Source organism: Anas platyrhynchos, chromosome 1 (assembly GCF_047663525.1).
Source record: "Anas platyrhynchos isolate ZD024472 breed Pekin duck chromosome 1, IASCAAS_PekinDuck_T2T, whole genome shotgun sequence".
In the NCBI taxonomy this organism is placed as follows: domain Eukaryota; kingdom Metazoa; phylum Chordata; class Aves; order Anseriformes; family Anatidae; genus Anas; species Anas platyrhynchos.
Window position 1 is genome coordinate 155,661,285 of NC_092587.1, and position 18,142 is coordinate 155,679,426.

General features: G+C 38.7%; 1 protein-coding gene across 3 annotated transcripts in view; it reads right to left on the reverse strand.

Moving 5' to 3' along the window:
• GPC5 (glypican 5) overlaps positions 1–18,142 on the reverse strand; it is a 762,495-nt gene that overhangs the window by 478,617 nt on the left and 265,736 nt on the right. For all 3 annotated transcript variants that reach the window (XM_038173480.2, XM_027443115.3, XM_038173481.2), the window contains one exon: positions 17,780–17,900. In XM_038173480.2, coding sequence (XP_038029408.2) covers positions 17,780–17,900 — 121 coding nt within the window. The remainder of the gene's footprint in view (positions 1–17,779; positions 17,901–18,142) is intronic.

Below are 18,142 nucleotides of genomic sequence, written 5' to 3' on the forward strand. Positions count from 1 at the left end.
GTCATTTTTACTATTTCTTAGATTTATGCACAAAACATCGTTTCTTGATAAAACTCCTCTTCCCCAAATGCTTGTAACTGAAGAGATCTCTTCCTGCATAAGAAGATACAAATCTTCCCACTGATGTGTATGAGAATTATTTTCTTGCAACTGGAATTCTTGAAGGTGAATTCTGCACACATACTCCCTCAGGATATATCAAACTGACTATTATTCAGTTCATATTACCTCTTAATATCAGACACCAAAACACAAATATATGTTTGTAAACATCTGCAGATTTTAACTATAGTCAGATGAGAGAAAAAGACACTTTCAGGGTACAGCGTGACCAATCCAGTATCCTGTAACTGCCAAATGAAAGAGTCTGAGTTATGAAAGTGGGTTCTGGAAACTGGAGATGTTTGCACTTCACCAGCTAAATCCTGACTTTAGGTTTCTAATCTGATGATAGCAACCTCCTCAAATAAGACTACCTTAAAAGGATTGAAATACAATCAAACATAATAGCGAGTGATTTCTTGAAGGTTTTGCACAGAATACTAGTAATAGTAATATATTACTAGAAGTAATATAAGCAATAACAAATGCAATCTTTATATGATTTGTAGTAACTAACTGATACTTGACAATCAAGGTTTTTCATAGAATCAAGTTATCTTTTTTTTTTTTTTAATGATTCCAGCTTGATCTTTTTTATTTTTATTTTTAAATTATATATATAGATTATTATTTTTTAATTGTGGTACTGAATTTAAAATAGCATGACTGGAGGGTCCTAGCATTTTTTAAAGCCATTGTCTGTTCTAATAGAAGATGCTTAATGAATTTGAACACCCTAAGATCTTTCTGTTCCCAATAAAATAAATCTGGTACTCAATCTTTCTGGTACTAAATACAGTAAATATTTACTTAATTGAGTAAATACCTGGAACTGTGTGTGTCAATAAAAATGTGGATTGCCTCCAAAAGGATCTTAAATATATTGTGGTTCATGCTCTGGTTTATCTGATATTCTTCTCACAACGTTCAGTGAGCACATATCACAGAATCACAGAATTGAAGGGGTTGGAAGTGACCTTGAAAGGTCATCAGGTCCAATCTTCACTGCAAACACTTCAAGTATTCCAGGAGAGCCTGACTGTTCATTTGACTCCTAGCATAGCAGACCACTTCATAAAAATTAAGGCTGGGAAAGTAAGAAATATTCTTGAAATTCCCAGGTGATTCCAACACCTACTCAGCTCTTCACCAGTCTTGCACGGTGTGAGCCCTGTGTCTTCAGGAATGAAACTACACCACCTGTATAATGAAGTGGTTTGGTAATACATTGTAAAGATAAAATCTGAAAAGACTTCTCAAAAGTAGTGACTAACCTGCCTTGTAAAGACATATATAAATATTTATTCAATACCAATATTGATATGAATATTGATATCGAAAGCCATGATTTGTTATATATGTAATGAATCTTGTCAAGTTTTTCTCTGTGTATGATTTTCCTTTTTTTTATTCTGTGCTTACTAGAGAAACAACTCAGAATCATTTTTGATTGGTTGGTTGGTTGGTTGGTTGGTTTTTGTTTTTACAATGTATCAGTCAGCTGAATACTAAGCAGTTTAATACTCCCCTTCCTGAAATACTTTCACTACAAACCTAAGAACTAACTTCAATCTGCTAGGAAGTATTTGCATCTGTCTGTATTGTCTCTTGAAACAAAAACTAAATTAAAAATTGCATAGCTCAGCTTGTTTATGCCACATTAAGCCATAATGCTGAATGATGAGGCTTCATGTAAACTACATGCTTTCCCTTCAGCTCTGATTCTTCAACCAGGTGCTGGCTGGCTCTCTCAAGATAACAGCAAGGCTTTGCTGAGCAAAATGTGTGTCCTAAATATATTGTATAGTTTAAAATATAGATATATAAATACATAAAAATAGATTTCACATGCACATCACAGGAGTGAAAAGTAGTTTAATGCCAGTGCATAATACTATCATGATCTTCTACAATTTTCTACATTTACAGAGTGAAAAAGACTAGGCAAATGAGTTCTTTAGGCAACAAACAGCTCTCATAGATAACACGGGATTTTTGTTTATAAGATATCAAAGTAACAGATTGTTTTCCAGACTATTTCTTGTGCCTGCAGAATGCATTGCTTATTGCACAGGCTGACAAGTAGAACAAATTATGATGATACCTGCGGCAAATGACTTGCTCTGTACTGCTGTCTACAGGCCACTGACTTGGAGGATTTCCCAGAGCTGAGAATAGAAGGAAATAACCTGTCTCAAATAGGAAATACTCAGTATGCGCAAAAACGATGTTTCACTTTTCAATTCAAAAAGTCTGTTGACATCAACTTTCTTCTCAGTGACTGCATACCACTGAAATACTGCTACAGTTCCTTTTTTGTAGTGTTGTACTACTGTGGTGCCTGCTTTGTTTTAGATCCCATAGCTTTGCACAGTGAGCATTGCATGAATTCTAAAAATATTTTTATGATAACTGCTAAAGACTGTTTCCTTTGACTTTCTGTTTTGTAGTTGATGACAACCTGTTTTTGTGGTTACAGCACTTATAATAACTGTTCAATGTGTATTATTTGGTGTTACTAACGTACAAGTTCACACAGTAGAGCTTACCAAAGCTGTAGAACTTGGACTGGCAAGAGGTAATATATTTCCATTTTATCAACACTTACAGAAATGTGATTATCTTTGAAATGATCTCTGCTGCTATACAGAATCCACAACCAGTAAATTAAAGTGGAGAAAGTACTGATCATCAAGCAGTAACACAGGAATGTACACACGGCACAGTCATCTTGCTTATTGCCTTAATACATCAGCCTAGAGGAACTGCTCACTCAGTAATTTCCATAGTACTGGTAAGACTAGAGTTTCTAAGTGCCACTTAGGTCTTAATGGCATCTACTCTAATTCCAGTTACGAATCCAACTCTTTTTTTTTTTTTTTCCTTTTAAATGAGTTTGCTTCATACAAATTATTTAGCTAATTTTTTTATGATATTGACAGACTACATCTGACATTAATTAGTATTAAAAGAGATAGTAAGATGCTTCTCAATTTTTTGTTGATATCTTCCATACAGATGTGATATTTGCTTGCTGAGCCCCTACTCAGAAGAGACTGTCAATGAAGCTGTGCGATGGTTTTATGATATGTATCAGATTTCAGAAGTTAGAATCACTAATTTGATTTTCTCTTCTGGCTAGAGAGTTGATTTCCTGCTGTACTTAAATCTTTTAAAGCCTCTTTTCATATGAAAGTCTACACCTCTCTTTCCTTTCCCAAATCTATTGTCCCAAGTATGTCAGTTTGGGAATATTTAATTCTAACTTTTATCACTCTATTTTTTTTTTATTCTCTAACTTTTATTTCTTTAAAAAAAAAAAAAAGAAGAAGAAAGAAGAAGAAAAAAAAAACCTCTAACTTTTATTCCTTTATTGTAGAATCATCATAGGATCATAGAATGGTTTGAGTTGGAAGATCACGTAGTCCAACCCCCCTTCAATGGTCAGGGACACCTTCCACTAGGCAAGGTTGCTAAAACCTCATCCATCCTGGTCTTAAACACTTTCAGGGATGGAGCATTCACAGCTTCCCTGGGAAAATTGTTCCAGTGCCTCACCACTCTCTGAATGAAGAATTTCCTCCTAACCTCTAATCTAAATCTCCCCTCTTTTAGTTTAAAACCATTCCCCCTTGTCCCATGAATATCTGCCTCTGTAAAAAGCCACTTGCCATCTTTTTTATAAGCCCAAATATAAGTACTGAAAGGCTGCAATAAAGTTCCCCCGGAGCCTTCTCTTCTCCAGGCTGAACAGCCCCAGCTCTCTCAGCCTGTCTTCATTGGAGAGATGCTCTGGCCATCTGATTATCTTCGTGGCCCTCCTCTGGACCCATTCTAACAGGTCCACATCCTTCTTGTGCTGGAGGCCCCATACATGGATGCAGCACTCCAGGTGGGGTCTCACAAGGGCAGGGCAGAGGGGGACAATCACCTCTGTTGGCCTGCTGGCCACCCCTCTGTTGATGCAGCCCAGGATGCAGTTGGCCTTCTGGGCTGCAAGCATGGGCTGCATGGCCTTCTGGGCTGGCTCACAGCTTTTCATCCACCAGAACTCCCCAGTCCTTCTCTGCAGGGCGGCTCTCCATGAGTTCTTCATCCAGTTTGTATTCATGCCTAGGATTGCCCCGACCCAGGTTTAGCACCTTGCACTTGTCCTTGTTGAACCTCATTAAGTTCACACGAGCCAACTTTTCAAGTTTGCCCACGTCCCTTTGGATGGCATTCCCTCCTTCTGTTGTATCAACAGCTTGATGTCATCTTCAAACTTGCTGAGAGTGCACTCAATCCCACTGTCTACGTCATTGGTAAAGACAGTAAACAGCTCTGTTACCAAGACAGACACATGAGGGACACCACTTGTCACCGATCTCTGCCTGGACATTGAGCTGTTGACTGCAAATCTGTTGAGTGCAACCATCCAGCCAATTCCTTACCCACTGGTCCATTCACCAAATGCATGTATCTCAAATTTAGAGAGAAGGATATTGTGGCCACCAGTTCCTCCTGTTGTGATCTTTCCTTAGTGAAGCCATGTTGGATGTCACCAATCACCTCCTAATTTTCTGTGTGCCTCAGCACAGTTTCCAGGAGGATCTGCTCTATGAGAGCACAGAGAACAGGTTAGACTGACAGGCCTGTAGTTGCTTGGGTCTTCCTTTTTAAAAATGGGGGTTATGCTTCCCCTCTTTCAGTCATTGGGAACTTCACCGGACTGCCATGACTTATCAGATATGATTGATAGGGGCTTAGTAACTTCATCCAATGGTTCCTTCAGGACCTGTAGATGTATCTCATCTGGTCCCATGGACATGTGTATGGAACCTTCAGGTCCCATAAATGGTCTCAAACTTGATCTTCTACACTGGGCAGTTCATCATTCTCACAGTCCCTGCCTTTGCCTTCTGGGAACTGGGCCATGTGGCTGGAACTTTTGTTGGTGAAGTCTGAGGCAAAATAGACATTGGGTACCTCAGGCTCCTCCATATGCCCACCAGGGCTTTGTCTCATGGTACTCTACCAAGCATACCCATGGTACTATACCAAGCAGACCAGAATGAAGAGGCAAAAGTCTGCTCTCCCACAGTCCAGTGTAGTGAGCTTGCAGTGCTCACTCCTTAGTGTTCTCTGAATACAAACTGAACCATTTCATGATCACTGCAGCCAAGGCTGACGTTGAGTTTTACATTCCCCACCATCCCCTCCTTGTTGATGAGAATGAGGTCCATCATAGCACCTCTCCTCATTGGCCTCTCTATTACTTGGAGAAGGAATTTAACATCAACACATTCCAGGAACCTCCTATGCCCTGCTATGTTGTCCCTTCAACAAATATCAGGGTGCTTGAAGTCCCCCATGAGAACCAGGGCTTGCAAATGTGAGGCTGCTTCTATCTGTCTGTAGAAGGCCTCATCTGCTTGATCTTGATCAGATGGCCCGTAACATTCTCCTACTATAATGTGCCCTGCCAGCTCCTGGTGGGTCTCTGCGCTCCCTTGCAGGGGATGTTGCATACTTGTTCTGTTTGAGTTTTGCTCATTCATGCAGGTCTCCTGCCCCCTTTGCTTGCCTTCCTACTCATAGGGATACATCAGTCTTGAGCTTGGAGGAAGTGATGTTAGAATAGTGACCAGCTCTCTTGGACCCCCCTTTCTTCTTCGTTCATAACCCATGGGATTCTTCCAAGTAGGTCCCTGAAGAGGCCCAAGTTTGAACTCCAAGAGTCCAGGGCTGCAATCCTACTTTTTGCTCTGCTTCTTCCTTACAAGATCCCGAACCCCACCATTTCCTGGGCACTGCAGCCAAGGTTGCCCCTGACCTTCACATCTCCAACCAGACCTTCTTTGTTTGTTAGTACAAGGTCCAACAGCACACATCTCCTTGTCAGCTTCTCCACCACCTGTGCCAAAACGTGGTCGTCAATGCACTGCAGGAACCTCCTGGACTATTTGTGCCTAGCTGTGTGATCTGCCTAGAAGATAACAGAATGGTTAGAGTCCCCTATTAGAACAAAGGCTTGTGATTGTGAGGCTACTTCCAGCTATATGTAGAAGGCTTCATCTACATCCTCTTCCTTATCAAGTGGCCTGTAGCAAACTCCCACAACAGCCATGGCAGCCTGACTGTTAATCCTTACCTGTAAACTCTCAGCTTGCTTTTCATCCATCCTTAGGCAGAACTTGATGCATTCCAGTTGCTCTCTCACATAAAGAGCAACTCAACCACCTTGCCTTCCTGGCCTGTCTTTCCTAGATTGTAGTCCTCCATGACAGCATTCCAGTCAAATGAGATATCCCACCATGTCTCTGTAATTGCAATAAGATCATAGCCTCGTGACCGCACGCAAATCTCCAGTTCTTCCTGTTCATTTCCCATGGTGTGTGCATTGATATACAAGTAATGAAAACAATGAATAATGCAGTTCGTACTGCAAGTAGCTGATGCTTGCATGCATCTCTGCGAAGTACAATTGTTGTTCCACATGAGAAGAAGTGGATGTGGTTCTTCAATCATAAAAAAGAAAAACTTTTTAAACAAATCCAGATTCCATTAGGCAGGTCACTTTCAAGCTGAATTCCTAACCTCATTTCCAGTTGATTGTACACTAATTGGCATGGTTGCTATTGCAAAGCAAATGATTCTCTAAATGTAAAGGCCAACAGCAAAAGTAATCCACAATACTGCTCCCTAAAACTATTGTCTACTAAAAGTGTCCCGAGACAATGTCCAGAGTATGCGCCATTGTACTACTGCATAGTACTCTATAGTCTGTCCTATTATATATCAATATGTATATTCCATTTCTTTTCTAAACTGAGATTGGGTATTAAGGGCATCAGAAGCTCCTTTTCACTTTCAAAATTGCCATTATTTTCATGTGGTACGGGAACAAAACCCCTTTTAGTTTTATTATCTATGGCCACAGTTATGGGGAATCTGAAAGTATTAAAAAATAAATGAATAAATAAATTTTTATCAGAGTCAAGGAGCATAAATGATAAATTATAATATAAAAAAATAAAATTTCATGGTTTTGCAGACAGTAAAGTAGAACAGATTTTCTAAAGTAAGCATCAAAAAAACTGTGCCCTGACCATACTCTATATTGCCATAGAAAAAATCCAAAAATCTCAAAACCCTCCTTCCTTCACTTAATATTGTACTTAAGAAGATAGAACAATACTTCTCTTTTGCTGAGAAACCCTAGTACAAGCAGTTTTTACCAGTTATAGCAGGAAGCAATTTAGGTGCAAAATAGGCTTTTGTAGAGAGAATCTGCACCATAATTAATAATTGTTTAGTGTCGCTGTCCACCTAATACTGCTGGAAAAGTCTGTCTTGTTTTCTGTGCCACTGTTTTCTGCACTAAATGGATAAGAATTGATAGTACCTCCCTGTTGCATCAATGTGCATGTTTTCTCACTGTGCACTGTTTTATAAGCAAAAGGAGGATAAAAAATAATAAAAATACAAATGTAAGTTGTGTTGTTTTGTTTTGTTTTGTTTTCAATTAGCTTTACACAAATTTGGACCTTAGCTATAGTTCCAGAAAGCTCTGTAAAATGTACATTATTTTCTTTTGTTAGTCACATTTAGGAAAATCAAAAGCTTTTCATTTAAGTACAAATAGTATTTTAAATCATTTGTGCTAAATGACTGGAACTTCGATTAGCCTTTAATAATGTTGATAAGCTTCCTAGTGAAAAACAAAATAAAGCAGGAAAAAAGATTATTGAGCTTTTATTACTGGGAAAAAAAAAAAACAAAAAAACAACAACAACAACAACAACAACAACAACAAAAACAAAAACAAAAACAAAAACAAAAACAAAAAAAACCACTATGCGGTTAATGACCATCAATGACCATCCCAACATTGGGAGATGCATGTTCTCATCTTCATGCCCTCATAATCACTTTTTCCTTCTCTATCTTCATTCTGTACACCATATAGGTCTGAGATTACACATAGTTTATTACACATAGGACATGCAATCATCTTAGAACGTTCACATAAATTTTAGTGTTTTGAATTTCAGGAAAAGAAAGGTTACCTTTGTGAACAACAAAAAGAACAAATAACTTCATTATAATCTCAGAACTGTTGATAGAAACTTTTCACTCAAGAGATTAGAAAACATCAGCAATCCTGAACTTTTAATATTTATTTTTGAGGTTGAAATGTATTGTAAAAGGAGGAGGATGTAACTCAGAAAATAATTTCCCATCTCATCCCTAGCTATTTCCTACTCTACGGAAATTATGTCAATATTTTATGAATAATGGTAATACTCAAAATATTTAACATAACTTCAGATAATAGTTAAATTAATACTATGTGATAAGCCAAATTGATTTGGCCATCTTTAGATGTGCCAAAACAAACAAACAAACAAACAAAACAGGAACAGCTTACAACAAATACAGAATAGGTTTTTCTGTCAAGTATGAATATCCTCATATGATGACACATAATTCTGCTATCATGCCTTGCCATAGATGGAATTTGTCCAAGGGTTTGTAGCATGACAGTAGTATTGTATTAATTACAGAAATACAATGAAAGAAGAAGCAAACACATAAAAAATTAAAGGGAGAGCCAACAAATCACTGGAAAAAAAAAAAAAAAAAGTAATGAAGATACCGAACCGTTCTCTACCTGAAGGAGTGTGATAATTTTAGAAGGAAAAAAAAAAAGTGGAAAAGGCAGAAAAAAAATCTATGCATTTGTAATATGAAAAACAAAACAAAACTTGTGCAACAGTCTTTCCCATTGAAAAAGAAACAAAAATAATAAATAAGCAGTTTAGGTGTAAACAGATGAAATCAAATCTAGCACAAGTGAATGTTGTATCACTGTTGCACAAAGTGCACTCAAATCTTACTTCCCAATTACCTCAATGGGATACCTGTTATAGAACGGTGCAAAGTGCAGGCTAAAATATAGCAACAAAAAATTTTTGAGTAGAGGAAATAAACAACGTTTTGAAAGTGTGTTTCAAGAGCTTGTTCCTGTTTCTGAAGAGTATATCAAACTAAGGCCGTAAGTATCTGAATGTTAAATGCTGTACACTTCAGAATTCACTTGTTCCATGAGAAAGAACTGCATTTCAGTCATGAATAAAGTCAACAGAATATATAATTCGTTAAATTTATACAGCAGTTTGAACTGTTCTAAGAGGCAGAGGGATTTTAACTGTTAGGCAATTATCATAACGCTAAAGAAGGTACAAACATGTTATCAGTGATCAAAGGGAAGTGCAACTGCAAGTACCACATCTTGCATATGAATAATTTAAAAAAACAGTTCTTTGTATGTATAGTTGAGAACTCAGGCAATGTGTTCCATCACCACTTCTAATATGTACTTGGCTTTCACAAAAACATATATTAATTTGCCCGTGTTGTGTCCTATTAATAAAACCTTTTCTTAAAAATAAATAAATAAATAAATAAAATCCTACGTTACTATTTTTGTGATATTTTTGAGACAGGTAAATAGACAATTGATGGCATGGTCAAACGCAGTGCTTACAACACAGTAATAATGACCACTAGTAAAGGAAAAATAGTTGTCATATTTAATGTCTTTTAAAGTAGTGGCACCTATTCATTCACTTAAAGGCTATAGACATCATTTTTAGCCAAAGCCTATGCTTGGTGTGCACATGTAGTCAGAAGAAAGTAAGAAATGTTTAGATGCATAAGGAAAGAAATAGACAAAATTACTTAAGGAGGCCAAATTAACTACATTTCTGCCACTAAAATTTTTGAGTCATCCGTAGGGAGTCTCTGACAATAGGTAAAAATAGAACATGGTATTAGATTTAATAGCCCATAGGTCCAATCATAGATTCATAGAATCATTAAGGTTGGAAAAGACCTCCAAGATCATCTGATCCATCACCCTACCACCAATATCACCCACTAAAACATGTCCCTAAGCACCACGTCCAACCTTTCCTTAAATACCCCCAAGGATGGTGACTCCACCACCTCCCTGGCCAACCTATTCTAACGCCTAACCACTCTTTCTGTGAAGAAATGTCTCCCCATTTCCAAAATGAACCTCCCCTGCTGTAACTTGAGGCTGTTCCCTCTAGTTCTATCACTAGTTACCTGTGAGAAGGTGCTGACCCCCAGCTCCCCACAACTTCCTTTCAGGTAGCTGGAGAGAGCAATAAGGTCTCCCCTGAGCCTCCTCTTCTCCAGACTAAACAACCCCAGTTCCCTCAGCCGATCCTCATGGGACTTGTGCTCCAGACCCTTTGTAGCCGCTCCTCATGGGACTTGTGCTCCAGACCCTTTGTAGCCCTTCTCTGGACACGCTCCAGGGCCTCAATGCCTTTCTTGTACTGAGGGGTCCACAGCTGAACACAGCACTCAAGGTGTGGCCTCACCCAAGCTGAGTACAGGGGGACGATCACCTCCCTGGTCCTGCTGCCTACGCTATTCCTGACACAAGCCAGGATGCCGTTGGCCTTCTTGGCTACCCAGGCACATTGCCAGCTCATGTTCAGGTGAGCATCAATCAGCACCCACAGATCCTTTTCCTCTGTACATCTCTCCAACCGCTTTGCCCCAAGCCTCTAGCACTATATGGTGTTGTTGTAGCCAAAGTGCAGGACCCAGCACTTAGCCATTTTGAACCTCATCCGATTGTCCTCTGCCCATTGATCCAACCTGTCCAGGTCCCTCTGCAGGGCCTTCCTACCCTCTGGCACCTTGACACTTCCCCCAAACTCGGTGTCATCTGCAAACTTACTGAGGGTGCCCTCAATTCCCTCATCCATATCATCAATAAAGATATTAAAGAGAATGAGCCCCAACACTGACCGTCACCTGGGGGACACCGCTTGTGACCAGTTGTTTGGTAAGGGCCCCACTGTTTTCCAGAGCTGAGCCAATAAGCGGTGTTGTTTTGCACCTCTGTGAGAGCATATTTAAGACAGGGGAAAAAAACGCTGCGCCACACAGCAGCCGGGAGAGTCAAGGGAGTGAGAAACAGCCTTGCAGGCACCAAGGTCAGTGAAGAAGGAGGGGGAGAGGTGCTCCAGACACCGGAGCAGAAGTCCCCTGCGGCCTGTGGTGAGGACCATGGTGAAGCAGGATGTTCCCCTGTAGCCCATGGAATACCACGGTGGAGCAGGGTTCCATGCTGCAGCCTGTGGAGGAGACCACGGTGGAGCAGGTGGCCCTACACCGATGGAGGCTGCCGCCTGTGGAAGACCCCTGCCGGAGCAGATTCCAGGCCGGACCTGTAGCCCATGGAGAGGAGACCACGCAGGAGCAGGTGACCTGGCAGGATCTGCTGCCCATGGGGGAGCCAGGTTGGAGCAGTTTTCTCCTGAGGGATGGACCCCGTGGTACGGACCCGTATCTGGAGCAGTTCTGGAAGAGCTGCTGCCTGTGGGAAGCCCACGCCGGATCAGTTCATTAAGGACTGTATCCCGTGGGTGGGACCCCACAGCACAGGGGATGAGAGTGACCGAGAAGGAGCGGCAGAGAAGAAGCACTGTAGACTGACCATAACCCCATTCCCCCGTTCCCCTGCGCCGCTCGGGGTGAGGAGGTGGAAGAGGGTAGATGAGGGGAAGGTGCTTTTGGTTTCTTTCCTTTGTTTCTCACTTCTCTAGCTTGTTAGTAATAAGCAATAAATCTTACTATCTCCCTATGCCGAGTCTGTTTTGTCCGTTACAATAATTACTGTGTGATTTTCTCAGCTTTATCTCAACCTTTGAGCTCTTTTCACATATTTTCTCCCCATTCCTCTTTGAGGAGGGGCAGTGAGAGAGCGGCTGTGATGGAGCTCAGCTGCCCCCTTGAGTGGAACCATGACACCAGTCGCCAGCTGGATTTAACTCCATTCACCACCACTCTCAGGGCCTGCCCAGCCAGCCAGTTTTTAACCCAGCAAAGAGTGTACCTGTCTAAGTCATGGGCTACCAGCTTCTCCAGGAGAATACTGTCGGGGGCCATGTCAAAGGCCTTGCTGAAGTCTAGGTAGACTACATAACAGCCTTTCCCTCATCAACCAGGCAGGTCACCTGGTCATAGAAGGGGATGAGGCTGCTCAGGCAGGACTTGTCTTTCATGAACCCATGCTGACTGGGACTGATTTCCTACCTGTCTTGCACATGCTGTGTGATTGCACTCAAGATAATTTGTTTCATAACCTTCCCTGGCACCAAGGTCAGGCTATCAGGCCAGATCCTCCTTATGAGCCTTCTTATACACGGGCATCATGTTAGCAAGTCTCCAGTTATCTGGGACCTTCTCCAGTTGATGTTGATGCTATGATTACTGGCTTTGGACTGCCTTCTGCTGATGACACACACAAAAATATGTACTCTTACAAATCTGCACTGTACAACTTTTCCATTTGTCATAGCATAGTTAGTCACAAATTTTGCCAAAATTTAGGCTTCATTTACTGCCGCATGATCTTGAAAATTCTTTAATCTGATACTATTTATTTCACAAACCCATTCAGCTTTTATAGTTAGTCATTTGAATGCTGGGTTTAGTCTCCCTTTGGCTTTTAGAATTTCTATCAATAACAAAAATACTATATTATTCTCATTTTGGAATAAATTTTGCTAGTTATGATCAGATAGTTTTTCCATTAGTGACATTTTTCAGCCCTTCATGGAAAAAATAAGTATCAATCCATATATATCAGCTAGTGATACAGGGGTTCTGCAATGTAAGACGTGATCCCTTCCAGATAAGTTCAAGCTCATCTTTTGCTACACCCAGAAATAGGAAACTATTAATCCTAACCGAAGTGTTTAAATTTCCAGTATAGTCAATAGAGAAGAAGGTGCCTCTGGAAATCTCTACAGGGAGATTGTCTGCCTCATATTGTCAGATATACACAGTGGTATTTTCTACTATGGCAGGATTTTCTAAAATTAGGAAGTCTTTATTTCACCTGTTAATATGAGCTCCAAGGAATGGCTATTATTTTCAAAAAAGTGTCTCTCTGAGATTATCTTTTAAAAGAAGAAATACATTGAAATGACCAAGATCCAATTGCCTGTAATCACAGCACCAAAATATCATACTTACTTCATAACCTTAGTATTTGTACTTGCAGGCAAGATAAATCATGTTTTTAAATTATTGGGGAAGAAAGAAAAATAATTACCATTATTATCACTGCCATATGCAACTGACTTTGCTTATCATGATTGCCTATTAAATAAGAGTGATAGCTACTGATTTCAGTACATAAGAGAATATGCACTGAGCCCATTGTTGGCCTACCGTGAAGATAAATGAATGAGGAAGAGCCCATCATTTAAAAAGCTCTCCAAAACACCAGACTGTACAAGTAAGGATTTTTACAAAAGAAGGTGACTTTGTCAAACCCTTTTCATCACTGACTGGTTCACCTGAATTCATGCTAGCTCCTCTAATTGTACTTCACTGCTGGGAGTACGAACCTGTGGAGTCCAGAGCACAGATTATAGCAGTCAGGGTCCAATGGAATCAAAAGTGCTATTGATTTTTGGTAAATCCACTATTTACAGAAAAAGAAGGAGGTTTACTGTGAGCCTCTCACAAAGGAGAAATGACATATGGGCCATTGTGGCATATACTGAAAAGGTCTCTGCCATAAAGTCTGTGAACTTAACCCTAGCACAGTAGCCCAGAAACCAAACCTTACTGGGAAGAGATGTTCTCCTTTAAGCAACAGATTTAAGTAATGAGTTTAAAATTTGTAATTAATAGAACCTAGAAAACAGAGACTATGTTTAAGCACCAAAAATTTACATATTTTGAAGTAGATTCTTGGCTAGGGATTTTTACATGCTTGTATATCTACCCAGTAAGAAAAGAGGAAATACTAGGAGACCCTTATTCGTTTCTGCAGTCAGGTCAAAATAGTATTTGATCTATTTTCTCATGTACACATTAAAGATGAACAGGAAGCAAATTTTAATGTATCTGTTCTTCTTTTGCTACTTGATAATATTTAGCCATTTGACAATAAATATGTATAGTCTGATTTTCTGAGAGCTTGCTAGGTCTTCCTTGAATGAGCCCTCCCTTTACATCTCCAAATATTAACTTCACTCCTACTCTCCTGCTCAGATCACTGAAAGTACAAAGAAAAAATGTAGTGCAATTCGTGAGAAAAGGGGTCATCTGCTTTGATGACAAAGAGAAAGTAACATTTCAGAAGACAATGTATTTCTTCTACCTCTTCATAGCAGAGATAGTTACTTTTTCTGTTCTAGAAGGGCAAAATATAATCAGGAAGTATTTCTGAATCTGAGTTTAATTATGTACTATAAATACCAGACTGTTCATCCTCTTCAAACTAGTCTTTCTATAATTTACCTTTTTTTTTTTTTTTTAATGATTAGAAAAGACTACATAATCATAAAATCAGAATTGTGTCAGGAGCTCCCCAAACGTTTGGACATATCTTTTTGAGTTCCTGACTCTCTGAACTGTACCTAAGGTCTCAATCATTTCACGAAAATTAAAAACCAAACAAATAAAAACATATCCTAAGTACATGCACTTCAGACCAACTCAGACACCTGCAAAAGCAAAAGGCTTAATTTTCCAGCAGACGTTAGGTTGTTTTATGGTTTGATAATTCTGTGGTGCAACATACCCTTTGAAAAAGCAGAATGTAGTGGTAGAATAAGAAGATACAGTGTACCTGCTAACTATTTGTTAGAATTAGAAAAGGACACATTTCTAGTTTGTGTTTTCCAACTGGCATTCTCTTGGAAAGGGCTCAGAAATACGACACAAGGTGAAATCCTTCAGATCAGGCACTTAACTGCAGGTGTTTACAATGTAGATGCCAACATGTGGGCAATATACCCAAACTCATTTTATATAATCTGAGGCTAAAGACCTACTTTTCTTATCCTGAAGCATACACTGAGATTTGGCCAAATGAACAGCTCTCTAAGCTTCATGAACTAGACCTGCATATGAGGGAAGCTTAAACACCTCAATGTGTGTGTTTGATTACAGAAATGAATCCTATCCCAGCTGCAAATAAATGTTTTATGCTATCACTGATTACATAACATTTCAGTGCATTTCACCATATTTATTGTGTGAAGTACCAGAAACAAAACCTCTGATTCTTTTCTGGATACTGATATTCACCACATGTTAGAGGCTTTTCATTTCTGAAGGTCTTGGTACCATGACAGGCTATACAAGCAGAAGAAAATCAGACTACACTTACACACAGCTCTAACCATGATTGGAAGGAAGGGCCATATCCTCCAATAGCATCATGAGACAGAGAGCAATGCTGCTTTGATATTTTGTATGGTGTTTAAAGGCTGATGTGAAAGGTCATATAAACCTGAATTACCACTCATTTCCATTTCCTAACGCAGAGATCAAATTGCCACATTTCATGCTCCATATAAAACACAAATAACAAAAATGGACTTATTAGAAAGCAAGGTTACAGCAACATGGAATTTTTATAGAAATATATATAGTTTCCTACACAAATAGAAGGTTACACATCATGTTGCCAGCCTTAAAACTAAATTAAAGTATATAAACCTTTATAGATTACAGGAATTATTAATTATGAAAAGTAGGACAAATATGATTTTTTTCTCCAAAATTACCTGTTAAAGTTTTTGTAATGCGTAATACTACTCAGATAGAGTGCTGGAATTAAGTAGATAGAACTAGGACTTATACACAAGAGGTGACACCACAATCCATTAAGCTCCCCTTATTTAATCTCTCCTTCGCAAGCTTAATATGTGATTCATCCTTTTCATATCACAAAGGACAAAAAGGTGATCTTTTGTATTTGAATCTCTAATTTACCCTCCCCATCCTCCTTTTCCAAGCAGTAAAAGCTAGAGAAGAAAGCTTTTTCTGCAGTTTCTTCAGCCCTTTTATCTGAGGAAAAACAGTTATATATTGGGTCTCTAAGGTATTTGATGGTCTCTTTTTCCACTGACCCTATTTCCATACTCAGAGCTACAAGAAAGGAAACTATGATATAGAAAGATAATATATTTGCAAGTTAGTAGGACTTGCAGTATGTAGATTATAAGTTCTTCTTTCCAAGACCCTCACCAGTCTTCTGGGACAAGGACAAATAAGCTCTGAAAATGAAATGCCTTATAATGGAATTGTTCTATTCCATTTCTTTAGATCCTCACCTAAGGAGGAAACAACACAAATCCTAGCCTCTAGAGGAAAACAATACAATATACTATACAGTGCAGGTTTAATATCAAAGGACAACATTCCTGACAGATAAAAGACCTTGAGACTTACCCAGTAAGATTTGCAACATATTTCTTTGTAGAGTAATTTTTAGTTCTTAATTAAGTCATAGCATCTATTTGGAAGCAAAATTATATTTATTTTCTTACCATGGTAGTCACAATTTTAATAAGAAGTAGAGACAAAAGCATGCTGAAGCTGGAGGGCTAAATACAGTATTTTATTTTAGGAGGAAGGAAAAATGACTGCCTTTGAGCTTGAATCGGGATTCCACTTATCCCAGAGAACAACCCTACAGATGGAAAAGATTCTATTTATTTGTTTATTTACTATTTCACCAATTCTGTCCTTTTGTTGTCAGTTATTTTTTTACCAATAGAGAAATAAGAACCCAGAGAGTTCACCATGAAGTTATCAGTAATGTTAGAATGGCTTGCTTATTTCAACTCAAGAAACCATTTTGGAAACTGTACTTAAAAGCAGCTGTCAAGAAGATGGAAAAACAAAATTAAAGGAGCAGTCTTTAAATGGAACTAAATGCACTAGGCAAGGAAGAGCTGATTAGAGAGAGGTAGAGAGAGGTAGAGAGGTAGAGAAGGGGAATGGAGAAGGTAAGGCTGCCAAGCTTGCATGGCCTCCCTGAACAGTCTCTTTTCACCAGTGCAGATAGGTTGCTGGACTAGATGGGTCCATGACAAGAAATGCTAGTAAAGTAGTTCTTATCATTCAGGCTTCAGAGCATGGTGGAAAATTTTATTTTCTAACTGAAATACAGAATTGTCAGCAAACTTACTGTTGCTTTCAACAGAGTCAGGTTTTCGTCCTGTAGTTATGGCTATCCATGATACAGATGATAACAGTATAACAAAACATACATGTAATCTTAAATGTATTACAGTTCTACAGTTGTGCAGGATCATATTGGAACTGACTGCTTTATAAGCCTTAAATTTAGTAACTCACAAATATTCAATGAACACCGACTTGTTTAGCAAGCATGCTATTCAAACTTTCTAGTGTTTCTATCTGATTAATAAACAATAAACCTTGCAGCCAGACTGATTAAGAAAGAATCTCAATTTAGTATAGATGGATGAGGGAAATTATGTTTTACTGTTTTTAAATGTTAACCCAGTTAATATCCCTAAATTATTCTGTTTGTTCTTCTGTACACTTAATGAAATGCTATACTGGTACTCACAGGTACAGGTGGCCCAGCTGACAAATTCTTACTTCCTACACTTCTCTACCATATGCAAATTTTTTGACTACATCATTTCCAATAACTGAAGTGAGAGGGAGCAGATTTTTTTTTTCCTGGTGTTGACATACATTGAGCAATGACTTGAATTAACAATTACCCTTTAATGTACAGTAAATTCATACTTTCACTAGAGTTGCCTTTAATATTATATTATATTTATAGGTAAAAGAAGCTTACCTGAATTATATGTTTCAGCTTGTCGATAATTTGATTTATTACAGGATCTGTTCCTTTCACTTTTACTTCTGGATTCCCAAACTGAGCTTTGATTCCACTGCCAACCACGCGAAGAGTATAGCTATTTCAACACACAAATACACACACAAAGATGATTTAGTAAGTTATTCTGCTCTCAGAGAGTCATCTTCTAGTTCATATTAACTCAATTCTCATGGCACCAACATTGCATTTTAATGAGATGCATTAATTTTGTGCACATATTTTTAATAGAAAAGAAATATAGCAGAATATAATTACTTCATTACACTAAGTTGTGTTATTTATTGTTGCTTTAATTTTACTGCAAACTTTAACAAGAAA